Source organism: Phlebotomus argentipes, unplaced genomic scaffold, assembly GCF_947086385.1.
Source record: "Phlebotomus argentipes unplaced genomic scaffold, Phlebotomus argentipes genome assembly contig_15, whole genome shotgun sequence".
Taxonomy (NCBI): domain Eukaryota; kingdom Metazoa; phylum Arthropoda; class Insecta; order Diptera; family Psychodidae; genus Phlebotomus; species Phlebotomus argentipes.
The window spans coordinates 2396441-2423658 of NW_026776181.1; the positions used below are offsets into that span (position 1 = coordinate 2396441).

The following is a 27218-nucleotide window of genomic DNA, read 5'->3' on the forward strand; positions in this document are numbered from 1 at the left end:
CTCTTTTCGATCATATCACTGCCATTTGCAGTGTACGAACGGGTGTTTTGAAGGGTGTGCCAACAGCGTTGATTCTTCAGTGTGGTGAAGACGTTCCAGCCTTTCCAGTCTCAGTCATCGCGGAGACATTTCAGAAGGTGGATTTGTGTTGTGAGTACAGTTTTTCCTTGGCAAAACCTGGGCGAAAACCCATGTTTCACCACCCCAAAGCGCCCCAGCGCACTGCCAGCACCCACAGTGAGTGACCGAGGAGGGTTTGCCGTGCACCAAGTGGCCGAATTGGGTGTGAATTGGGACGAAAAGTGAGCTGGAATTTGCTGGAGCGCTGCAATCAATACAGGCACAGGGGCGCCCCCAAAACGACATCTTGTTTCTTGCACGCCACTGCGTGGTGATTGCAAAATAATTGCAATACACTGGATTTATCCGGTTGGGGAGCGTCCCCCGGGGGAGTCCTGAGCGTGGCGAGTGAGAGGCTCTTTGTCTCTGTGTTCTTGGGGTGGTTTGTGGTGCTGCCATTTTGCACTGGAAGGCGCTGTCGTCCTGCTCGGAGGACACTTCCCACCCCCTCGCCGCGGAGTCGTCCTCCAAGTGTCCTCAGTGGCTGTGTGTTTACAAACAGAAACAGCTGATCTCGGGCTGGCGCTTGGCGTTGGTGGCCAGGAGCCATCCAGACGCACTCGCGAGGGCAGCAACAGTGCAGGGGCGCAACAATCCGCGGCAGGGCGACTGAGACGTCAGCCAGTGAGGATAAATGGTGACATGCGCCATATCGCAGTCTCTTCCTTTTCCAGACAAAGGCCTCTCGCGGCACTCCAGGAAATTCCACTGCTCGCACATCCCAAACTAATGTCCGCGTGTCAGCCGAAGGTGCGTGAAATGGGCCGCAATTGAGCCCCGAGAGAGACGGAAACGATCAGCCCCCAGGAGAGCCCCAGCGGAGGCGCACACGAGAAGTGAAGCCAGTGTGATGTGATAGTGAAAGAGAAATCTCGCGAGACATGGTGCTTCTGGCCCAGTAGGAAGCAAGCTCGAGAGAGAGACACTTTTTTCTTTGGTTCATACATGAAATTCTCGTGGTCAGTGTATTGTTTAGTTGGCTCTTTTCATTTTCCACGCGATTCGCCGCACATTGCAGAGGATTAGGGCTGCCCATCGAGGATTCTCTTCCCGAGTGGAAAATGTCACTGAAATGTGGATTAATACTGCTCCTGTTGATCGTGCCATTCATCGCAAGTGGTGAGTTATGCATGGAAATTACTTAATCATGTGTGCGTGTGTATGTGTGACAGGGAGAAAATTCAATTATTCCTTACCTGTGCCGTCGCGTGTTGCTTGCAAGAAGGCCGGATTGACATCTCTGAACTTCACAAAAAAAAGCTTTTGCCTTCAGTGACGACCTCAGAAGAAAAATAATATTCATCTGCCGAGTGATGGTCAATGCGTATTTCGTAGAAAACACGGGAAAACTTGTGAATTTCACAACGATTTCTCTGCAAAAAAGCAAAAGTACACACAAAATATGCCCATTTGATCATGAAATTCAACTTGAATTTCATGTGTTTGTCTCGCATTTTGCAACGAAGCAATTGTAAATTGTATAGAAAACGAGTGAAAATGCTTTTCATCTCTTTGACCGCGGCAATTTTGCACATTGTTTGCGAGTCCTCGAGTATGGGACGTCATTAATAAGGCACAGGGCGAAAATTCTAATTGATTAAGACGATGAAGAGGGTGGCTTGTAAGTGAATAAGAGACAGAGAGAGAGAGACTCATTAAATATTGGTGATAATATTTGATGTGCTTCTCCATTGTTCTTCGGCCCCTCATTCATCTGTTTGCCATTGGGATGGAAAGGTAAAATGCCTAATCAGTTAAGTGGCTTCTCTGGGAAATCTACTTTGCCAACAAGAATCGACAACTCTGAGAGGCTCAGGCGAGAGGGAGAGAAGTGCCGTGCATGTGAGTGTGTGTGTGTCATTTCGGGGAGTTTTTGGGTCAATTCTGCCGAAATTCTGTTTGTCCTCCTTTCCGAAACTCTCGCCCTGGAAAGTGAGAGAGCGAGAGAGAAAACATGGAGAGAAACTGATTAAATTCAATTGGCCAGATTGAGGGACAGTCTCAGGAGGATTGGGGATAGACAAGAAATTCGATTAGGATGCGAGAGTTGAGTGCTTGTCGGAATGGTGGACTAATGATGAACTATAATGAAATATTGTGTAAACACTTAAAACTATATTCTTGAGATTTTTTTTTTCATCCAAGATTTCTATCGTAAAATCACTGAACAATGAAGGTTACATTGCAAAATCTCCTCTCAAAATATGCGTGTCTTCTTCTGCACTGTGTTTTTAATACCATTGTTGCTTGTGCGCTTACAGGAAATTGAATAACTCACGATGCGAGAGGCGAAAAGTGGTGGCAAAAGAGCAAAAATGACGCATAAAGATTGAGGATAGCTTATCTCGTTGTTATCCTCTCTGCTTTTCTTGTGGCTGGGAAAAACCTTCGCAACAGCTTGCGGAATGAATTTCATTCCTAATTGCTTAACTGTGTTTAACCTATTTTTGTTATACTTTCCACCCCGACTCTGTGCCACGCCAAGCGTCCTCCTTGCGCGGGGCAATTGACACGAAAACCCTCCGCGAATTGTTTTTATGGAGGAATTTTTCTAATCCACTTAATGTGTGTGTGTTTGTGCTTTGCGAAGGGTGGCAAAGTCATGCTGCAGACTCTTTTTATGCCTTTTGTGCTATTCTGGAGGGATTTAAAAAAAATGGCATACCATGGATTTGACAATAGATGTTTTCCATGTAATTTAATTAGAAAAGAAATGGTTCTATTCACCCGCCAACAGGTTGTTTAATGTCTAGTCTAGAGGGTAGGAAAAGAGGGAATTTATTTAATGGTCTTCAGATTTAAAAGCGATGAGAGCATCACGGAAGAAGAATGACATTTTTAATTGCATTTGCCAAACAAATAGTTTGTCATTCAGTGAAAATTGCTCATATTATTCATGAAATTTTTATTGTTTTCCTCACGTATTGTTCATAAATGTAAATTTATACAAAAAAAAACCCACAATTTTCACTCATTTCCCATGTGTGATCAATCTCTTTTGTTGAGGGACTTTTTATTCGGCACAAAATTGCAATTTGATTTGCATAAAGATGACTGGGAATTTATATTCTAAGGGGAATTTAATTGCATGCACAAAAGAAATTAATTTTTGCACACATTGCTATAATATTCGAATTTGTTTCTGGAATTTCGTGGTGTAAAAGAACAGTGAGAACCACACGAAAAAAAAGAGAGTGAAGTAATTGTAGAAAAGGAGAAAAAAAACTGTCGAATTATTGCTACAATTTGGCCTACATTCAACACTTCACTTTTGTATGCACTCTTGTTGAAAAGTTCCCTCACTTTTTCCCTGCGGTCTGAAAAATCCGTAGACATTTTGACTCACGTTATGTGCTAAAGAGTGCTTTGGTGTGTATATAAAGTATGGAAATGAGGCACATGAAAATGCTTTAACACTGAAAAACAGTTTTTAGTTGACATAAGACGACTGGTGTGGTGAGTTGAATGACCCAGAAAAAGAAGAGGCAAATCTGTTAACTCTTCATGGCGACATAGAGACGAAGGGAAGAGAGACGATCGGCCGAAAATACTTCAAAATTATGTGTATATATTTGTATTGGGAAAAAGTGCAAAGTGAGCATTTTAATAGAACATACTGAAGATGAAAGGAAAACACGGTTTTATTTGATAAAATGATGAACGTCAGTAGAGAAATGAGAACACAGGGAGTTTATCTTGTGTTGTGTGTTGTAGGGAAGAGAAGGATTTTCTTGAAGAAGAAAAATTGTCTCTTTTATTTAAATCTATCAATGATTAATGTGTTTATTTTATTGATTGATTAAATGACTTTGCTATACAGTACGAAAATAGACATTTCGATCTAACTTCTTTTTTTAAGACTTCCATAGTTCAGCCCAAATTGACCCTATTCGTCGCTATTTTCTTCGTCACTTATCTCTTTAAGAGAAGCAGCATTGAGAGGAAAACAGAGAATAAAATGCGGAAAATTCACAAGATAATGCCGTCAATGATCAATAAAAAGAATGTTTGCGGCTTGTGATAAAAGAAAGACGTAAATTCTCTAGTTATACAATCACTCTTATTATATTGTTGTCTCTTGAGAAGTTTGCATTCAATGGAAGAGAAGAAAAAATGAGGTGGGAAAAAAATGTAACAGAGGTACACATATCTTAACTGTGCAATTTCATGGCTCGTGATTGATAAAAATGCGTCAAAACAAACGAAAAAAATGGAGTCGTTATGAAAATTTATGGAAATTTCTTTTGGATGTGTTTTAATGGACGAAAATTGCGCAATTTGAACTACTTTGCCCAGTTGAGCGTGATAGATTGCATTTAATGAAGGATCTTGAGTATATCTAGAGCGGAAAAGTGACAAATTGCTAAGAAAAGAAGGGGTTTTCATAAGAAAAACTTATACTTTCTGTAAATTCTGGGTGGGAAAAATGTTCTGGCAAGTATTGATTAGTCATGCTGTGAAAATGGGTGATTGTATTTTGTGTTATCTCAAGTGCTCTAATATGTTTTATACTGAATGTTATATACCAAACATGATGGAATTCAATGGTCACCGCAAAAAAATGGTTGTCCTTGAATTTATATAATTAATCTGCTTTGCTTGCTTATTTACTGGTGTTCTGAGAAGTCCAATCGACATGATTTCCTACATTTCGCCGAGTGGCAAGCTGAAGAAAGTTGTGGTGTAGTTAAATGCGGCGAATAAAGCGTGCGAGTGGAAAGATTGAATCAACATTTGATCAGCAATTCGACTCTTCTTCATTTGATATGACAAAATGGCACTATAAATCTGAAGTTTGATATGGGGTGAAAAGTTGTCGAGATGGAAAAGTTCGTCTTGTGTGAATGAGCTGGAAGTTAAGTTACGGGATATTTAAAGTTTTGGGGTAAATCTATATAGTGAAAGGGTGATAAAATGTCCTTTTTCTCTTTCTCACTCTCTGATGTTTGTTATGTGCAAAATTGCCATGATATGAATTTACTAAATATTGTCGTTCTGAATTGGTGAAATAAACAAACAATGGGTGTAATGAATTTGCCTGACACACAGAAGAAGAACAGCGTGTGGATTGTGTCTCTTGTCATGTTGCCGCGGGAGTGACAAGATGGTAGAAGAGAACGTGATTGTTTTTCTTAGTCTATTTTGCACAGAATCGACAATGTAAGTCTCTGTCTCTGGTGTGGATGTGAAGTTGGGGAATTCATCGTATGAGATTTTCAGATGACTCAACATCAACAATGCCGCTCGAGACTGAGAAGCTCTCTTTGGCTTGATGACGACATTAGGTGGATAATAAAAGAGCGAGAATTGGCCAAAGTAATTTACATTGCGCTAATTTTCTATGTGTGTGTGTGTGTGTGTGTTTATATAAAAGCTGTGAGCTTATTTACAACAAAGTTTTCGAAGCTCTCTCACTGCCAAATGTCATGAGAAGTGCCAAAGTTGTGGCAAAATTACTTTCAACAAATTTGCTACTCACTTCTGCAGGTAATTTTCCTGGGTGGAATTGAATACGCGACATTTTCAATTATAACCCTCATTAATTTCCCTTTCGGTATTATATTATGGTCAAAGAATGTGGATTTCAGCCATTGAAAAGACGTTAGCCAAACATACTCAACAATGAAAGGATGAAGTTTCACGACTTCTGGTTGACATTGGAGCCTCAATTTGCTATTTTTCCGCCACTTTTTTGTTTCTCTGTTTAGTCTTTTGCCTGTTTTTTTTCCTACTGAATTGTGCTGCTGGTACAAAAAGTGTAAAATAAAATATGAGAGAGTTCAATGAAATTCTCACTTGTTCCATGCTCAACGACGACGTCAAGGTTAATAAAAAACCGCGAGCACGAGAGGCGAACACATGGTTATAAATCAGAAAGTGATATGATATAGTGCAACTTTTAATTGCAATTATTTGGCTTCTTCTCTGTGACTCTTGTGTTTGGTTGACTGAAGATTTTTCCGCCTCATGTGATGACTTTGCTTTTCATGAAACGATATATTGAAAAGTCCCTTTTCAGAGTCCTTTTCTTTGTATAAAGAGAACTCTTCTGTGCGCCAATTGATGACCTTTTTGGGATATTGAGATGTAGAGAAAGAAAGTCACTTTCTTTCGCCATTTCATCTTCTGCTTGGCGTTCTTTGGCTTCTTGCTGTAATGAAATGCTGTTCATCTGAAAAGCCATCTACTGTGATTTGGTCGTCTTGGATGAAAAAGGCACACATTTTCTCGCCTGTGTACTTGATGATATGAATTCTGCTCCGTTGCTAAAGTTCACTCATGCCTGGAATGTTAACTTTCGTCGTCACTGATGGGGATCCTTTTCAATTTTGTGTACATAAAGTGTGTGTCAAAAGTGTGCGCTGAATATTCTGTGCGAGTTCTGAGATGAAGATGATTTATTTTCTCTTCTACTGAATTTGGAAAAGTTATTTTGTCGTACAGTGTAAAAGCTATTTTTCGTATCCTTGTAACGAAAGTTTCATCCTGAATTGTGGTTTAGAATTTACACTTTTTGGGAGGGTGGATGGATGAAGAATGTTGTTGGGTGAGAAATTTGTGCTACATTTTCTCATTCCTTCACTCAATTCTATAGGGTCACCTTGAGATTTTTAACGCAGACTAAAAGAGAGAGAGAGAGAGTGAGAGAAAGAGAGTGAGAGAGAGAGTGGAAAATAAAATTGATTTCTTCAGAGATGGATTTTCCTCAAGTGTTAGCAGTTGAAGAATGTGTCCATCCGTGAATTTCTGTGTAGGGAGACCATAAAGAGGCAATATACAAGTGAAGTAAAATATCCATAAATTGTTTATATGGCGAAAAAGCTGTAAAATCTCTCTTCACTCCCACTTTCTTCCCACTTCTTGTATTTTTCTATAAATGTCACATCGCTTCTCGGTTTGGAATTGTTCTGTGATACAATTTTTTCGGGGGCGGCTCAGCTTGTATGTTATTATTTAGCGTTATATCGTCTGTCACAAGTACTTATAGTAATAATAATGAAGCTCGGGGGGTCAATAGCAGCAATGATAATTCCCTTTTATTACATAGTCTGTGCGGTCTTTTTTTAGTCACTCCGTCGCACAGTCACTGAATATGGGGAGTCATCGTGTAGACTCGAATTGACGAGAGAGAGAGAGAGAGAGTGTCGTTGAACGCACACTGGAGAGTATGTGAATTGTGGAGGAATGGTTATTGCACTGCCATTAAAATATGACTCACATTCTTTTTCCCGAAATCATACTGTAAATTTGTCAGATTTTTTATTCATTAAGCGAGTTGACGAGCTGCAAAAATATATCGCGAAATTCATTGTTATACATATCTTTTTCATGTGACTTTTACCACTACATAAATTGTCGTAATTGAAATCCGGAATGTAATTTTTCAATGGAGAAAATGGTAATGAAGATGTCTACAAAAAAATACTCACAGGAGAATCAATAAATCACAGCAATTTCTCACAGAGAAATTTGCATGGTGAAATTTCACTATTCACTAATTTTTGTTCAATTATGCCGCGCGATCTTTGACGCAATTGATCGACAATTTATGTGTTCAATGAATGTGAAGGAGAAAAAGTTCAGAATTTAAAGGCATGGGTTTTTTGCTCTGCAGGGCATCAATGAATTCAAAAACTTTCCCAAAACACCGCACAATTTTCAACCATCAAACCATGTCGTTTCTCGTCTAGCACATTCATTTCGCCAACACTTATTACGTATTCACTTGGAATTGAAGCATTAAATTCCGTAATTGGTATTCTATATATGTGGCATTTTATGGGATTTTCCTCTGGCGCGAGGAAATACGGACGCACAGGAGAGAGAAGAGCGAGTGATGGACTGAAAGAGAGAAAACCACAATGGAGGAGAGAAAGGAAGAAAAAGAGTGGGTCGTAAAAGAGGAGTGAGTCAATAGAATTCCCAATTATTTGCCATGGAATTTTATTCAATGCTTATCTATTGTTATTAATTGAAAAGCTAATATAAAATATGAAAAGTGGTTAATTGGTTTTTCAAAGTGACTTTTCCAGTTTTCTATTTTCACCTTTTCAAGTCCTCCTTTTTGCGAGCAAAAATCAAGATTTCCACCAAAAAGCTCTCGACTCTTTTGCTTTCAGCTCACAAACACACATCAATTGACCCATTCAAGCATTGTGATTTGACTTTTTCCTCAATCTCCCTCACGTCCAAGTAGGTTTTTCCTCGTGGAAGTTCTACCGGAAAAACGACCTAAAATGGGACGATTCGAAATGCCACTTGAGAATTCCCCAATTGAAAATCACTCGTCATATTCACTGCCCCCAGCGCAATGCCTCTGTTGCACGCAAATTAATGATTTCAATTAGCGTTTGGGAGAGGAAAAGAGAAATTTGTGACAATATACAGAGTGGGTGGTTTTGCGTCATATGGTTGACCATTCAGTGTAATTCTCTTTCAAGTACTCTGGCCATTAAATGACTCCACATTGAGATTTCAGCGTGTTTGAACAGAGTGAATGATTCTATGTGAGTTTTACATGGTTCGCTTGGCAGTGTGGAATGAAAAATTCGGAGCAAAATTGGCAAAAGTAATGAATGAATGACAATTTCCTCCATGAAAGGCATGATAAGCTTGGGCAGTTGTTTGTTGTGTGATTTCCACCACAACATCTAACGCAGTTGAATTGGAAAGAGATGAGGTGAACGACATAATCATGAGGCTTGCAATGCAATTTCTGATCTGTTTAATCATTTCTGATTCGAGTGATTAAACATCAGAATAATTACATAGAATTAATTTGAATTTCTGATTAAAATTGCATTTATAATTGATTTTTTTTGCATAGTTACTTTGCTCTTTCTCCTCAATACATATTGCATTATTTCTATGAAATTGAGAAACAGTGTGCTAAATACTCGAGGCCTATTTTGTAAAATTATACAAATTGGGCGGAATGGATTTTATGTGAAAAGTTGGGAAATGTATATTCTCAGTGTTGTGGCAGTGAGAGAGAAGAAAAAATCCCCGAAATTGTTCCATTAACTGCCTTGCAGTTGATTTAACAGTGTTCTACTGAAAATTACATGGTCCATTAGTTACTCCTAACTAATGAGATTTATGCCTTTTTACCCAAAATATTCCTCTCAGCGCGTGTATTTAGTTGTGGAATATAATGGAGAATTATGGTTGTTGAAATGTGTGGGCAAGTACTCAACTCATGATGCACTAATTTATTGTAAATTGCAACGGATGTGAGCATATGAGTGCAAAAATCAACCAAACCTTTCCTGTGCTGCCGTAATGAGGGTGTGTTGAACCTTTTGCTCTATTTTTTAATTAATTTCATTCATCATGATTACCTGAAAGGTTCATTAAAATGTGAATTTTATGTTTGTCAGCCTCATATTAAGAATTAGCACGATAGAGTGAAAATGTCCTCAAAAATTCTACCATTAGATGATGTCATCGGCCAAGAAATCCTCATCGTAGGCCACAAAGTGAGATATTGCGTGCATTTTCACAGTGAATTGGGTGAATAATGGGCATAAGAGTGATGTGAAAACACACGTTTTATGTACATGAAGTAATAAATATTTTTACTTCTCATCCATTAATAATAATTACACACTTGTGAATGCACGTTAGATGCTCTCCTTCTCTCTCTATCTCTCTCTCTCTCCCGCTCTCGTGAACGCACATAAAGAGGCAACCTTGACTTACATAGCTAACCAAAATAATCGTGTTAATTCTTCCTCACCTCTTCTGTTTTATAGTGATTACCAGCGATTACTCTGGCGTAATATTTCCTTCTTTTTCGCGTATTCAAACAGCCCCATAATACACACACTCGCTCACACAGTGAGGAAAGTACCTACTTTATACCATCTTTTGTAGGGCACTCAAATTCACATTTGGGGTAATTTTCAGAAGTTGTTTGCACGCGGGAGGAAAAATGATAAATGTAATGCGGTAGAGTATTAAGTGAATCAGTTTAAATAAATATTGATTGTAAAAATATTGCACACTTTTCGAATGATATAATGTTGTGGTCTGAGATAAGAGGCTCGATTGTTTAATTGGGAAAGCGATGCATATTCATGCGTGTGCTTTATTGATAAAGCGTGGCATTGAAAAAGAATTTGCATTTACGTAAAAGCGGAAACGAGAGTGAAAACGTAAATATACATTTTTTTTTTAATTCCATCATTGTGGGAATATTCGTGGGAATTGGGCAATTTGAAGAATGTGATAAAGCTGCAATTGAGTCAGCATCTGTCTGTGTGTTCTGAGGAAATGGCGTGGATGAAATTGAATTGCAATCTTACGACAAACTCCTGAGAATCTTTACATTGTAATTTGCCGCTCTATTGATTCATACTCAGCGCTTTATTGCCAGCGAAAGAGAGAGAGAGATTATACTGACGGGGAATTGAATTAAAATGTCATTAATATATGCATAAAATCCCCGGGAAAATTTTCAATTTCCTTCTCTTCCCGAAATTCTTGCATAATAGAAAAGTAAGGGAGGGGATTTTAAATAGATTCATAATTACATTTAATAGTAACCAATTGAATTCTGGGCTTCTTGTGTGGTGAATTGCATTATTTATAAACACAGGGCAAGACAAGGGTGGTCTTTATACGGCTAGAAAATTATATGGGGGACAATGGGGAAAATGCCTGGTAAGGGTGGTTGAGTAATTTGTGGTTGGGAACATTTCACCTGGATATGAAGCAACTTCAAATATAATCCCGTTTTACAGTGGGTGCATAGCATCTGATAGCATGAGTAAATTTGTCCAACAGTTTGTCACTTTGCATCGCATGCAGTGTCAATATGATTCAGTTGCTATGCTCAACTGAATCTACTGAAGATACGTAATTCATCCCATATGGAGAGAATGTGGTTGAATTGAGTTTTACGGTAGAATTAGAGACGACGACGTGTGATTAAAGTAGAACAATTAATCATACAATTATTTTGGGGATTAACCCATTGCAATGGCGTGAAGACAGATAATAAATTACTTGTCTTACTCAATTCAATTGTTCCAGTTATATTGACGATTGAGGGAATTTCATTGACTCTAGTTTCCATATTTGCTCTGTCACCAAATAGATGAAAATCCATGGAAATGAGAGGATTTCTTAGTTTAAATATAGATTCAACGCTATTAATATCTTCTGTGGATTTAGTCTAATCTCAAATTCTATGTTAACAAGTCTTTTTGTTCCCACTCACAAAAACAATTCTAATAATATTCAGAGATAATAATATGCTTTTTTGTCTGTATTTTCAGGCTCCGGAAGAGAAATTGGAGGTAAGTTATTTTGCAAAATGATCCTTTGAAGCAAGCACGAATTCTCTGTCTTTTTCATCCAAGACTCTTGGACTTATTAGCATAAATTGTATCCCATTTTACATACATACATTCAGTTATGGGTGGGGAAAAACATTGAACATCTGCCTTGAGAGGAAATGCTAAATATTCCTCTTCATCTCTTTTGAGGTTCACTTTCAAGAGAGGCGATTCAATTGAGAAGATGTGAATATTTATTGTTTCATTGTACAGAAAAGTTCTTATCGTGAATTTTCCATCAAGAGTCCATGTTAAAAGTATATTTGAAATATTCACCCTTTAATTTGGTGAATTATTCTAATTCTGCCGGAGTGTCTAATTTTTTTCTTATTGTTATTTCCATGAATTTGTGATAAGCGTGAAACTTTCTATCGCTTTCTATGGAAATTGTATATCGATGGTTAAAGTATCCCTTATTCTGTGGGGTTCCACAAATCTCTCTTTTCAACTGAGAAGTTTTTACGATCGACAAACATTTTCATTTATATATAAAGCCAATGTCGCCAATGTGTATTTCGCAAACCACGAATTTATCAATATGTACAGGGGTTGTGAAGAGTATGTTTTTGAGTGCGGGAGTGGAAGTTTTCCAATTCAACCCCTCAGTCAGTATTTTCTTTTCGCATCCTCATCGATGAGTCAATCGGAAACTTCCCTCGAGTCTCGGAATGGGACAAAAATAGACTGAGGGTTGTTTATTGAATGGTAGAGAGACGGCAATTGATTATTATTTATAGTATTACGTGGTCATCATCATTATTTAGAGGGGTAGATATAAACAATCAAAAGTGTATTGTCGAACCCTACTGAATAATTCTCTGTATTATTTCCTTCAGTGATATTTTTAGAGGACCAGGAAGGAAAAATAAAACATCCTTTTACTGTCGAATGTTGATCTGTGTAGGGGTAAAAAGGGGGTTGAAATAATATTATGATAGAATAAAATTAGTGAGTTTATAAAAAATGTGATTTCCTGTGAAATATTATGTCTTATGCAGAGAAAAGAATGCTCGTGGAGAGATTTAATTTTCTGAGAAGTGTTTGATATTCTTATTTCTGATCTTCCTTCACTGTCAAGCGGGGAAAAAAATGTCACGGCTTTTGGCAAAAGTTGTGCGACAGAGAAGAAGGAAGAACAAAGCGTTTTGCGTAAATAGCAGAAGAAGAAAAGACTGAGAGACTTGCAAGGGAAATTATTAAGTGGAAAATGGAAAAATAAAAGCAACAAATGCTGGAGAGAAAGAAAGCTGAAGAAACTGAAATTGCTTTCATTTCAGATTCTTTCTAATCTGTTGAGCAACAAATAAAAGTTGGATAAACTCATGTAGTTGGAACTGTGTTGTTAATTTGTGCATCTTGTGTCAGAGACATTGAGTAAAAGTGACAGAAGATTCGCAAAGAGGATCAGTTTTAATTATGTACACTCTATCTATGTATTTCAATGGCGCAAAAAGTAGCCTTTAATCATGTCTAGCTTTTCCACTGTCATAATGATGATAATATATTTATTATAGTGGTGATAATTTCAATAATAGTTTATATACATTGTAATTATAACTTGTGCGGTCAAATAACGCAGACTGTGTCATATTGAAAGTGGTTTTGCATAATATATTTTAGTCATAGAATATTGTTATTTGCGAATTGGTACAATTTATAATTCCGAAATATGATCAGATTGAAATTTATAAGCTCTCATTGAAAAATAAATATTTGCTCCATTTATTAATATCCCGTGCAAATGAAAATTGGACTTTTGGTGTGATTTTCAATTGCAATCATCATAGAATTCCGCCAATTGGGTATATTTGCAAAGTGAAATTGAAGAGAGTAAGAGAGAGAGAGAGAAGCTGTGCGGAGAGAGTAATGCTACAAGATAAATATTAGGAGTAAAGTCAATTGATTCAATTGGCGAATGGCGAAGGAGGAAGAATTTATCATGAGATGAATAAACTTTAACCCCGAGCTATACATTTCTTTTGCACACTCACGTTGAGAGGTCAACAAATTTTCACTGCAAGTTCATTGACTATGAGAGGCACTCTTTCTTTTCTCATGTCCAAGAGGGTGGATTTACACACTTGGGAAATCCTCAATTGAACTAACACTCTTGAGTGTTTTCTGCGGGGTTTTCTGTCTAATAATCAATAAATCTTTTCCATGGAACACACTCTCATGGTGTGTTTCCTGTAAATATTTTGTCCGGAACTTTTACAGCTTCTCCCAGTTTTATTTTCACTTCTCCCTTGTTTTATTTGTTTCCATTAAATGGTCATGCTTTTTGGGTAAGAAACGTGCGAATGCTAAAAAGATGCTAAATTCGCTGAATTGATGTTGATGGTGTTTCGGAAGGTTTCCAACGTGAGGATGGGGAAAACAATGGTCAATTGATCTGCACGAGGGTAATGAATTGTGGAGAGCAAGAGGAAAAGACTTTTTGAAGGACGAATTTCATTACTTTGAGCTTATTGTGTTCATGACTCAAGGTTATTCTCTCCATACCTTTTCAGCTTCTTTCCCTATTTGCTGGGGAAATTCAAAGGGGGAGAGAGCCACAGGAAGGACTTTTCACATGCTACCCTCTCAATTATATATTTTGGCACCCTGTCGAAAAGCCCCAAGGCTCGGTCTTTGAAATTCCTCACAGAATTTCTTTGTTGTGCTCCAGAGCTCTTCAGGGAGAATGGCATCTCCATAAATTCTCTGCCATCAAATTCTCAATCTTAATTGAAATGCCCTGAAAGCTGGTATATGGCTTAGGAATTTTCTTTTTTTCCAATTTTGAAGGCGCGTCAAATTGCCACAATTTCTTTAGTTAGAAAAATGATGACAATGGGCGAATTTTTTTCGCACACCTTTGCAGAATTAATTATCCGAGCCAATCTTAATGTATTTGATCTCTGGATGATACTTACTTTCGTGGAGAGTTTATTGATTTTACGCTGAAGAGAAGTAATGAGTGTGTGAGTGAGTGTCTCTTTTTTTCTCTTGACAATAATTAAGCACAAGAAGCTGGCCACTGGACACCTGCTTGATGTGAATGAACTGCGTCCACTAGAGCAACTTTGCTGAGCGAGAGCAGCTGCATTTTCTTGCTTATATGGTTGATTGAGTAACAATTTGTGTGGAGTGTATTGTTTTACACAGACAGAACAAAACCCTGTCAATTAACCGGTGAGAGTTAAATGTTCTGCACAGAATCGTGACAATGACCGTTGGTGAAGGGAGAGCTTTCAACCAACCCTTGTGCAAAAAATGTCCAATAGCTTCATCAAGTCCGTGTTGGAAAATGTGAATGGTTCGATGGATTCTTTGTCCTCATCATCATTATTTCTCGCCCGATGATGAGCGAAAGAGTGTCTGTGCATTGTCGTGGAGTTTGAATTACATGCTCCATTAATTATATTAAAATCCGCCGGTCTGGCAAAGGGAGGAGAGAAAGAGAGAGAGGGAGAGAGTAACTTTCAGAGAGTGGCACATACCTTTCCGCAATTATCCCTTTTGGCCTTATTGGGGTCACTGAGAAGGTGTGTGCGAATTTACTTGTGCTTCTGCCTGAGATCAACTCCCATCATTTGAACTTCTCAGTCTCACACCCTCTTTCGCCGAATGGGGGAGAAACACTTTGTTGTACTCCCTGTACTTCATGTTGCCATTGTGGATCATTTGGGGGTGTTGGTGTGAGAAGTGAATGTTATTTTCCCTCGTCCTCAATCGAAGGGTGGATTGTGTTGTATCTCATAAAAGGGGTGGTTGGATTTTCAACATGAATTCGATTAGATTTGAAGTGTGCAAGAGAGAGTGAGAGTCGCAGCGTTGTACGGCAACTTCAAATACACCCTCTTAAATTTGTTCAATTGACTAGTCACACCAGCGCACGCGAAAGAAGCGGGGACTGGAAAATTGACACCCATGGAATGATCTGAGAATTGTCGCACTTTTTTTTCCCACCGCACTCAAAGGCATTTCTCTCACCTTCCGACTTTCACATTCAATATTGTGCAAATCAACTCCCGCAGAGTTGGTTGGGAAATTCGGCGAGATGCCCTCAAAGCATGATTCTATATTTGCATGGGGTGAACTTCCTTTTTTGTCTCTTTGCTTTTTCGCTGGCGCTAGACTCTGTGCATCCTCTCTCGCTTTGTGTACTCACGATGTTGACTCTGTGGTGAATTTCTATCTGTCTGATGGAAAAATAACAAATTTTCAACAGAAACACTTAGAGAAAATTAAAGAAATGTTTTGAAAATTGTCTGAATCTATCTAATTTAATTTTCTAAAGCTAATTGTTCGACCTTTTCTTGAATCGAAACTCTCTTCAATTAAAATTAATAGATTTCCCAACATAACGTCAATCTCTCTTTAGAAATGAGAATCAAAGGTCTAAATCGTTTTATAATCCAAAAAGATGCTAATTTTAAGGAAGAAAAAGACTCGAACTCGTTCAATGATAGGTCTTCGCTTTCTACTCAGAGGAATTCTATTTGAAACAGTTGTTGGTTGCATAATTTTTTTTTGCAGTGACTGTAAGTAAACATATATGATGAAGAAGGCAACATGGAGACGTGATATTCCTTTATTTTGGGTACAATATTCATGTTAAACATGTTGATATTTTTCATACGCCACCGAAAAGGCGGCCTTTTTGAGACACGCTCTTGCTCCAATAAGATTTTCTCCCACGAAGCCCGTCCGCCGATATTGCGGCAGAAAAATGTTTCTTTCCACCCCCACCCACAGTGGATGGGATGGAAGATAAAATTTTCACGACAGCACGAAGGGGGAGGAGAAGGATGTGTAGTGAATGAAGCGCAAGAGGCGAAAGCTAAAGTGGATTTGTGTGGATGTGAAAGACACAAAATCCAGTGATGGTATGGAGAGACAATGGAGACAAGAGGTTGATGATGTCCTTTGTTTGGAGGCACACACAGACGAAATTTCCCTTGTATAAAGGAGGCAATGTTGGCGCGCGGGGCTCTTGAGAAATTTTTAAAACATTTTTAATAGTCCTCGAGAATATCATCAGCCATTTGCCTCATTATGCAGGAAGAGCGTGAATGGCTGTGTGTGTGTGATGTGGATAAGCATAGAGAGTATGCAGAATTTTTGTGCCATTTTAACATGTGCTTGGATTTTTGATGATACTCTGGAAGAGCTTGGAAAGAAATTTGTAGCAATTGCGAGAGTGGTAAAATGCTGAGATAGGGAATAATTGTAACAATTAGGAGCACAATGAGGGTCCAAATGGCAGAAAGTGACAACAATTAAGTGCATCTGGACCGAGAGCCATTGTGCTGGAGATGAGTTTATGTAATTCTCATCACCATTTACCCTCAGCCATCCAGTGTCTCGATGGTGTGGCAAAGTGAAAAGAGCAAAGAGTTGTCTGCTTTGTGTCAAGATGTAAAAGTTTTGTAGGTAGTAAAATTCGCAGTATATATATTGGAAAATGTTGCGAGCAAAAGGAAATTCATCTTCCTTTTATATTAAACTGCCATACATTTCATACATATATAAAATTATGTCAGCCAGTCACTATAACTCACTGGCCGCAAAAGAGAGTGAGCGAGAAAGAGAGGAAAAAATCAGCCACCACGTAAATTATGGGAAAATAAATCACAGAGAACGAGACAGTAATAATAAAATTACTAGACGGTTGTGATTATACTATGCAAATCGCTTGGAATAAATAAAGTGAGATTATCAGACGACATTCGGCGAAGGACGTGCGGAGGAAGATATGAGGACGAAGCGAGAGCTCGAGGGATTGCTGACAGGCCAGAAAAAAAGGACGAATGGCTGAAAATAATTGTCGCACTGCATCCTCTCTTTGTTTTCTTTGCGCGCGCGATTCAATATCAAAATGGAAAAGGAGGGTGATCAATAAATCTTCCCAATACATTTTTTGTGTTATTCTCTTTGTGTGTGTGTGAATATTTGTTCCGCCCACACGTGAATATCCTCTGCGGGCGAATAGGGTGGGTTTGAGGCAAAAAGGAGTGCAAAATGGTGTGAGGAGGAAAATAAAAAGGATAAAAATCTCCAGCATAATAGCAATTTCTTTAAGTCGCTTCGTCTACTTTTCCAAATTCGATATACATTTCAATAGATGTGTTGTGTAGTTGTCGACACGACAGAGTGTGAGAGAGAGAGAGAGAGTGAAAAAGGGAAAATGTGGAAATTGTTATATATTGGAAATAGAAGAGAATCCTGTGCCATTTTCCAATTTTCAAATATGCTTATTTTTGACTTCTGAAAGCATTTCACTGTAGAATCGTCGGGAATGTGTGTGTGTGTCGATGCGAAAGAATGTCTTATGCCATTTGGCGTGTTCTTATAACTTGAGAAGATACTGGAAAAAGGTGGAGAAAAAGAGGGAAAATATTGATAAGGAATATCAATAAAATTGAATGTCAATGCCATGTTTCTGTTTAGTCATTCCACTATAGCTCTAGTCTGTCTGAAATTCTCCGAATTGAAGTGTCTCTTGATGTGTGAGGATTCACAGAGCGAACTTAACTCTCTAATCACGCATGAATTTTATAGATTTTTCTTTTTTCTCTGTCTCTTTGCAGGAAGACGCCTTAATGAATACATATCGCACTATGAGACACTGAGTTATGATACAAAGCATGTCCATGCGAGTCACAATCGTGCAAAACGATCTGTCACCAAAGATCCCTACGTGTATCTGAGATTTGACGCCCACGGGGAGAATTTTCACATGAGACTCAAGAGAGATGTGGCCACTTTTAGTGATAATTTAGTGGTGAGAGATTCTTCTCTTTATTCATTCAGCGCGCTCTCCTTTTCATTGTGATTTATGATGAAGGCACTCTGAGTCAGCCGACAATCAGTGGTGAGAGAGAATCCTTAATCATTCGGTCTTTTCTGCGTTAATTTTCCAGATTGACGGTTCAGATGGTCCAGTTGCAGTAGATACATCGCACATTTATCAGGGTGAATTGCTAAATGTACCAAAAAGTCATGTGTTCGGCTCGATAATTGATGGTGTTTTCGAGGGCCGAATATTAACTGGACGTGAATCGTATTTTGTGGAAAATGCAAAACACTATTTTCCCAATCGCACTCAGAGAGAGGAGTCTGGGATTCATTCTGTGATTTACAAAGAGAGCCATGTGTCAGATCCATATGCTGATGTAAGACAAGGTAAGAGGGAATGAACGTGTGCGCAAAGCCTTTTCAACGCATCAGATATAATTCAATTACTCACGCGACTCGGTCGGGACTTTTCTTCTGTGGGAAAATCCCTCTTAAATGCTTCAACATTGAAAAATTTATTCATGGACGGATTTTACCCGAAAAAATTGATTTATGAAACGTGAAGTGGAATTGGGAAGTCCGGAGAGAATGAGAGATTGGTTGTGTTCAGCATTTTTATATATCATCTTTATCCACTTTTCCGCCAGCCAGACGATGTAATTTTCCCACACACGCACGCGAAAATGATGATTTGACTCTTGATGCCTTCTTTGAGATAGAAAAAAAAATTTCCAGCCCATGACTTTTCGCAGGAGTGCAAGAAAGAGAAATTTCAATTAAGCCAGAGTTGCTAGAATGATTTTGAAATGAGATAATATGATTATAATTAAGCAATTTTCATTGGCATTTCTTCATCCCTAATCTAGAGCTGCTTTCAATTCTGTCTTGTGGCTTTTTCCCTTTTGTGATTTATGATAGACTCCAAATATTGTAAACAGCAGCAACTGGAAATTATTCAGATTGTGAGGATGATTTCGAAATGAAAAGTGCCCGGAGAGAGAGAGAGAAGAGACTTTTTGCCCATTAATTATCTCTTTCTTCGCTGTTTGAAAATGAGACGCTGCGAGATGATTAATTGTCTTGTGGTTGACCCAGGTCATGGAGGTGGCTGTGGAATAACTGATGAGATATCGAGTTGGATGGATAGTATTCAGAATGCTGCAGTGGACGATGACACTCCGCCGGCGGCGCCTGCTGCCAAGTCCAGCCGCGAGAAGGTGAGGATGTCTTCATCTGAGGAGGACACGCAGTGGCCACCGCATCAGAAGTACTCGAAGGAAGCCAATTGGCGGGCTGCGGATGTGGAAGATGACGGCGATCAGCACGAGGAGGCGCACGACCGCGTGCGAAGGGCGACGAGACCGCGAGAGGAGAATCGCAACACTTGCTCATTGTACATTCAGACAGATCCTCTTATCTGGCGTCACATTCGCGAGGGAATTGCTGATGTGAGTATCTGTACCTTATGTGTTAACACCCGGAGAGATGAGAGATTTGACGATTTATTCCGCTCAACAGCGCGCCTTGAATCCCAAGATCAAGCACGATCGCGGGAAGAAGCATGAGATTGATGAGAAGACAAGGGAGGAGATTCTCTCCTTGATTGCACACCATGTCACTGCCGTGAACTATATTTATCGCAATACAAAATTCGATGGACGCGTGGAGCACCGGAATATTCGTTTTGAGGTAAGGAACAAAAGCGCAAGAAAGCATTCTGTGAGTGGAAATTTGTCAATCTCGTGTGTGTTCCTCAACAGGTGCAGAGGATCAAGATCGATGATGACTCGGCGTGCAGTGAGGCGTACAATGGTGAATCCAATCCATTCTGCATGGAGAACATCGATGTGTCCAACTTCCTCAACATTCACTCCCTTGGCAATCATGAGGACTTCTGTTTGGCATACGTTTTCACATACAGGCAATAAATTCCGCACACCCACTTTTGCCGCTCTTGCATTACTCACTGTCAACTTTCTTTTGCCCATAGGGACTTCACCGGCGGCACGCTCGGCTTAGCGTGGGTGGCGTCAGCTTCCGGGGCGTCTGGTGGCATCTGTGAGAAGTACAAGACGTACACGGAGACAGTTGGTGGGCTGTACCAGAGCACCAAGCGATCTCTCAACACTGGCATCATCACATTTGTCAACTACAACAGTCGAGTGCCACCGAAAGTGTCTCAATTGACGCTGGCGCACGAGATTGGCCACAACTTCGGATCACCAGTGAGTATCTCGCTCGGAAATTGAGAGAGAGAGAGAAGAGATTGAAACTGATGCATTTTCTTCCTATTCACCAGCACGATTACCCCCAAGAGTGCCGTCCGGGGGGTCTGCACGGCAACTACATCATGTTCGCGAGTGCCACGAGTGGCGATCGGCCGAACAATAGCAAGTTCTCCACGTGCTCCATCCGGAATATCTCCAATGTTCTGGACGCCATTGAAGACACGAAGAAGCGCAACTGCTTCCTGGCCAGCGAGGGCGCTTTCTGTGGTAACAAGATTGTGGAGAGTGGCGAGGAGTGCGATTGTGGCTTCAACGATGAGGAGTGCCAGGACAGATGCTGCTATCCGCGTCAGATTGGCGAACGTGATCTGAGCATCAATGCCACGGCGCGCGGGTGCACGAGACGCGCCCGAACGCAGTGCAGTCCGAGTCAGGGGCCGTGCTGTCAGAGTGAGTCGTGCAGCTTCGTGCCGGCGCACTTTGGAGTGAAGTGCAAGGAGGAGACGGAGTGCTCGTGGAGCTCCACGTGCAACGGCACAACGCCCGAGTGTCCGGAGCCGAAGCCGCGGGACGACAAGACGAAGTGCAACAATGGGACGCAGCTGTGCATCGCCGGCGAGTGCTCGGGCTCTATTTGTCTGCTGTGGAACATGACTGAGTGCTTCCTCACGTCCTCCATCATTCCCAACATCGATAAGAGGAAGCTGTGCGAGCTGGCGTGCCAGAATGGCAATGACACCAGCACCTGTCGCAGCACCAGCGAGTTCGCTCACCTCTTTGGCCTGCCCACGGGTGGAATCAACCTGCGTCCGGGCTCCCCATGTGATAACTTTCAGGTGGGTGAATTGCGTGCAACTCAGCTGGGTTGCAGAGGGAATCTCATAGGATTCATCAATATCAATTCCCCGGATTAAATCTTCCATTGGCAGAATGCAAAAAAGCGCAGTTATTTCCTCTCTAGAATTACATATTTCTCACATCCTCGTTCTAACTAAAATGCGAATCTATTGTCTGCCTGGCAAAGGTTCCACAATTGATGACAGAATTAATTTATCAACTGTACACATATATGTAGAAAAATTGCAAGTGGAAATGACATTTTTTTTGTATATCCTATCGATATTTTTCTGTTGGTCAGTATAAAAGTGCAATTGACGTTGTTGGTATTCAGTAAAATTTCTTTTGTGAGTTATTGTTTTTTAAACAATAATTGAATAATGACGGAAGCATAAAAGATTATTTAAAATTGTCATTTTGAGTAGAGAGGAAATATTGTTTGTCAGACTTTTATCAGAGAAGGAATCCAATTTAAGAGCAAAATATAGTTTGTGTTGTTTTTGTCAGGGCGCATATAAAGCAGTTTAAAAGTTTTGTGTTACTTGAATTGAGTGAGGCGGGAAGAATTTCTTCTGCACAAAAAAAACGTTGAGAAGAGTGAGGAAAAAAATGTTGACGAAAAAAATCTCTTGCAAAGTTTTTCATTCAACTTTTTTCAGTGCTTTGCTTTCTGTGTTGCTAAAATACTTTGCGAAACTTCTAAATAGTCTCGAGTGTGTATTTTTTTATTCCTCGTGGAAAGTATAAAATCATTCTTCAAATTGCACAACAATAATTTCACCCCCTGAAGAGAATGAGAGAGAGAGAGAGTGGGAAGAAGAGGGCTTTTAGAAGACTTTTTACTCAACATCCAAATTGCTCAACTTCCTGCCGCCATTGAGTTATAAATTAATTAGCTACGGTTTCTGCGGCAAAAAAGATCGCATTGTATATGTGTGTGTTATATGGCGGTGTTTTGAGAAGTTGAGCATGAACTTTTGTGACAAAAGAGGCCACAAGACTATCATCTGTTGTGAACTGGCTGATTAATTGTTGGGCTTTCTTTCGCACAGGGATACTGCGATGTGTTCCTGCGGTGTCGCGCCGTGGACGCGGAAGGTCCGCTGGTGAGGCTGAAAAATCTGCTCTTCAACAAGGAGACACTCTTCACGGTGGCGCAGTGGATCACGGACAATTGGTACGCCGTCATCCTCATTGGCATTGGCTTCATCATCTTCATGGGGATGTTCATCAAGTGCTGTGCCGTTCACACGCCCAGCTCTAATCCCAAAAAGCCACCCGCGAGAAGGATCAGCGACACTCTGCGAGGCCCAATGAATACCTTGAGGAGAATGGTAAGTGAATCACACAATCAGCACTTTGGCACACATCTTCACTCACAATGTCACTCTGAAGACGCTCGAAATTCGTCAAATTGTATTATTTGGATCACAGACATGATTTTTCATAAGTGAATTCAGTGATATCGTTCGAGCCGCATTCCAAAGTGAGGCTTTTGTTGGTTAAAATGCATTCTGAGCCTCACTTGTAGTCTGTAAAGCACTTGACAAACAGACGCTAAGCCGATACGAGAGGCAACTAAAGTCGTTTATAGCCATACAAATGAGGCTTAGCTCACGTTTTCACACAAAAAACAACATTTAAGGCAATTAAAACCCTAAAATTACGTGAAAATTACTTTGGAATATTGCTACTGTGAGATTAGACGACTTAAATTGCGTCTTCGTGATAAATTCACTAATATTTTGCACTACTAACGCTACATAATGATCCCAATGTGGGTTTTTGTGAGTGAAAGTGCACGTCGAACTTGATTAGAAGGCTGTAATTTGAGTCGTGACACTAAAGCTCTGCTTCCTTTCAGCGTCACCATCACGGCGGCGGCGCCAGAAGCATACCACCGCAGCATCGCGAGCGCTCACGCGGTCGCTCCACTGGGATGAACAGGAGCGGCGTGCAGCCGGCGCCTCGGCGCCCGCCCTCGGGCAGCCGCGGCCCCAGCGGCTCCCGGGCTCCGGCTCATGGGTATGGTGAGGGGAGGGGGCAGCAGTACTATCCGCCGAAAGGTGTGTTCTACAAGCCCGTGCGCTCGTGAGGGTCTGCTCAGACTCACCCTCCTGACTTTGATGGTTCCTTTTCCACTTATTGCACTTTCATTTGCGCTCTCAATGCCTCTTTGTCCATTGTCTTGCCAATGAATTGTTTTTGTGTTTCCTTTTCACTGCTAATTAGCTTATTATATATTTTTGCACTGTGTCATGCTTTATTGTCCTTTTGTAGAAAAGAGAGAAAAGTGACCTGTGTTGCTGTCGCATGATTTCCATGTCATCTTTTGCGTGTGTCTCTCACGAGATTGTCCCTTAGATTACCATTAATAGCTCTCTCGAGGCAGAGTATTGTACATAAGTTGACTATCATAGACGAGGACTTAGAGCTCTCAATTAATATGAAATGCAATTTACAAGAGTTTTTTTTTCTTTTCTTTACGCTTGAACTTTAGTCATTTTTATCCGTTTGCGAATTGCTTCTCCAGCGAGAGAAGCATTCAGATACACATTTTCTTATCTTTCTTTTGTGCGCTGAGGAGAAAGAGAAAAAAAAAGATGCGGAGAAGGAAAGTGCCTCAGGCTTAGAGAACATATTTTTTGCGTCTCAATATATAATATGATTTCGTAGTGGACTTTTTCACATTACTTTTGATGTTTAGAAGACAGAAAGTAAAAAAAAAACTAGCATAAAACATATTTTGAAAGTTTGTCTCTGGTTAATTACGATTTGTGTTTAGAGGAATTTCATTTAGAGGAACAGAGACATTTTGTGTTGAATTGCGACAGAGAGTCTAAAATGTGTTTTGTATTAATTACAATTTGCAGCCACCGCTCCACCAGCACCGAATTATAGTCGCGCCAATCATCCGGAAGTATATTCGGAGGCATTTCCGCCTGATCCGCGGCATGCATATGAAATGCCAATTCGTCACCCAAACAGTAAAGTCTGACAGACGACAAAGACACCATCAGCTTTATTTCACCAGGAGATTATATGTATGCGCTATGCTCGTCTCATTTGTGTGTGGGTGGAAAATTTAGTTTTTGTATAGGAGAAGAATGGTCAGTGAAGAGGAGCAGGTGATGTTAAGAGTGAACTTGCTTTATGTCACTTTCAAATATTATTGTAGGCAATTGAGAGACTTTCACAGGCAGAAAGTCTCACTTTGTAGCCTAAAGAGATCTCACTGCACTGTCTTTTTGATGTTATAGCTCTATTTCTTATATACTGAAGATCAAATTATTGGTGAGGATTGAGCGAAATTACAGGAAGAGAGAAAGAGAGAGAGAGAGAGAGAACGTGAAGTGAGAGGGGAAACACACATTCTATCGCTGTAGAACACTTCTTTGTCTGTTATTTCTTTGAAAGAATTCTATGCATTTGTACCCAACTTCCCTTTCTTCTTCTTTCTTTTTGTTAACAGTGATATAAAATGGGCTCAAGCAAAAATTCGCGCGCTCCAGGCATATGAAGTGTGACTCAATAAATGTGGAGCAGCGAATGAATTTAACATTTGGAGACTCTCATGTAAATTTAAGTGTCTTGCAAAAGAGAAGTCCACTTCCTTCAACAAGTTTTCTGTGGTTGCTGAAGATGAAGATGAAGAAGAGTGAAACTTTTTCCCTCAACTCTGCATTTAATTGCATTTCCTGCCAAAGTGTCTATTGACGAAGTGAAAAATTCCTCTCCACCTCCAACTCTCCAATCCTGCAATAAGAGTGTGTATAATGATTTCCACGAGGTGAGAGCGAGAGAGGGTAGAGCTTCTATTTGTGGGTGGTGTGTGTGCAAAATGAATGTGCATTTAACTGCCAAAGTCATTAAACTGCCAAATTCACTCCGAGCACCATTTAAAGAGAAAAATATTACAGAGAACAATGTGAACAATGTTTGAGGGATAAACAAATCCTTTGTCAAACACTCAAAGAGACAGAGAAATGAAATCAAGAGAGAATCTGTAAATTTCCATATGTGAAAATCTTGTACGAAATGATCTGGTTTCACACTAAAAAAAAAACATAAAATACAAGCAACATTTAGAGAGAAAGATGTGTAAAATCTATAAGAGATATTCCACTATATACATATATTTTAGTAGTTGGATGAAAATGACTGTGTAATGAACAAATTTATTCGTTACATCACGAATTTGTAGACACTTTTGACACTGTTTTCTTTTTCTTTAAAAAAAAAATCGAGAGAGAGACAAAAGAGCAAAGAACAACCATAAAATTAATTGCCAATGAATCATTGAAGGAATCCCATAAGTTATCATTTTAGGAACTCAATTCTTAAGAGATTTATTACAAATTAAACGTGAGAAACATCAATTTCTTATCACATTTCTTACACACGATTAATAGACAAAGAGTGAGCGAAAACTTCGAAAAAAAAATAAATTTATTTTACTCTCTGGGAAATGTATAATAAAAATGATAATTTTTTTTTCTTTAGATAAAACAAAGTGAATTTCAGAGTTTAGCTATAATTTTTTGATACGTTGACTTTTTAAGATGTTTGTTAGGCCTTTTTTTTTATTTTAAGACGAACGACGAGAATTCAATAGGAAATGTACAAGTCTGAGTGAATGTCTCATTCCCCTCCTTAAAACTCTCCTTTAATTTTAATTGTGCAAGCTTATTTTGTACGGATTTATCGTGTAATTAATGATTATTCGAGTATAAGGAGAAATATTTACATATTTTAAAGTAATACTATAATCGAACAAATTGATTTTTACAATTATACTGAGATGAGAAGAAGGAAAATAAATAGATATCGTATTGTAAGACAGCGCAAGATTAAATGTGACAATGTTACTCTTGAATGAAATTCTTTACAATTCTCTCCAATTATGACTTTTTGCATATTATATATATATATATTAAATAGTGAGGCGAAATTTTTGACGTGTGAGACGTTGTATTTCTCAAGTTTTCCCTTCCATTTGAGAAGTTATGTGGACACCAGAAAGAGTAGAAAAAGAGAGAGAGAGATTAAGGGAAATATAAATAGACGTTGTAAAAAGAGGAGATTGCAAGTGAATGCTAATAAAGTAGAAATTAGGTGGATAAGTTTTCCTTTTAAAAGAAATATTAACCATTTAAATGATTAGTGAAGAACGGGTTGTAAATAAGAATGTGAAACAGAGAGTTTTTTGATGGAATTTGCAGTGATTTTAGAAATTGATTGCGGAGGAGAAGAAGAAAAAAGAATGGTTCTAGAGACAAATAATAGGCAAGTGAAATTGCGTTGATTTTCGCGTGAGAAAATGAAAAGAAAGAGACAGAAAGAAAAAATATTTTACGATATTGATGAAAGAGAAATACAAAGGAGAAAAAAATATATATGTAGGCATTCTTAGGCATATTCTAAAAAGAGAAAAGTCTGTAAATAAGATTTATTTTAGAATCTTTCTGCGACAGAGATGAATAAAGAGGAGGAAACACATTAAAATTCTCAAACTCTATATTATTACGATGATGGAAAGCGTGTGCGTGTATGTGTGTGTATAAAAAGTTGGGAAAGAAGCTGAGATGAAAATGACCAATAATTGTTTCATGATTGTATGTAAAGTGTAAATTGTATAAAGAGAAGGACGCTGGGCCGCGCATCGTGGGTTGATGATGATGGGAAAGTTGTTCGTCAAACATTTTTGTTTATTCCCAATGAAGGAAAACATTTTGGCCAGTTGGTGAAAGACGTGTAAAGTGACCCAGGAAAGCGAATCACTTGAAAACTTTCTGCCGAGAATGTTAATATAGAAGATTGTGGAACAAACAGAACGATTTTCATGCAGACTTCCCAATTCTCGATGGTCCATGAAAAGACGTTGAGAAGCGAGGAACGGCAATTGATC

General features: G+C 39.2%; 1 protein-coding gene across 8 annotated transcripts; it reads left to right on the plus strand.

The window, feature by feature from the left end:
• Window positions 1-26815, plus strand: LOC132261560 (disintegrin and metalloproteinase domain-containing protein 10). 8 transcript variants are annotated; one of them, XM_059760425.1, is made up of 13 exons: window positions 1-302; window positions 795-1239; window positions 11403-11423; window positions 18038-18231; window positions 18371-18632; window positions 19341-19693; window positions 19764-19934; window positions 20006-20166; window positions 20236-20470; window positions 20545-21309; window positions 22363-22644; window positions 23175-23376; window positions 24184-26815. In XM_059760425.1, exons 2-13 carry the CDS (start codon window positions 1182-1184, stop codon window positions 24306-24308), a joined length of 2829 nt encoding a protein of 942 aa, XP_059616408.1. In that variant the 5' UTR covers window positions 1-302; window positions 795-1181; the 3' UTR covers window positions 24309-26815. The 8 variants fall into 8 exon arrangements, with proteins under 8 accessions (XP_059616408.1, XP_059616406.1, XP_059616413.1 ...); XM_059760423.1 differs by having other exon boundaries at window positions 865-1239; XM_059760430.1 differs by having other exon boundaries at window positions 865-1239; window positions 23175-23335.
• Window positions 26816-27218: the final 403 nt, after the last annotated feature.

What these genes read in the sequence shown, in the direction of transcription:
- LOC132261560 (XM_059760425.1), top strand. Translation starts at nt 1,182, where the DNA reads ATGTCACTGAAATGTGGATTAATACTGCTCCTGTTGATCGTGCCATTC. An exon ending in GCATACGTTTTCACATACAG is followed by an intron (nt 20,167 to 20,235) that starts GCAATAAATTCC and finishes TTTTGCCCATAG; the next exon opens with GGACTTCACCGGCGGCACGC. An exon ending in TGAATACCTTGAGGAGAATG is followed by an intron (nt 22,645 to 23,174) that starts GTAAGTGAATCA and finishes GCTTCCTTTCAG; the next exon opens with CGTCACCATCACGGCGGCGG.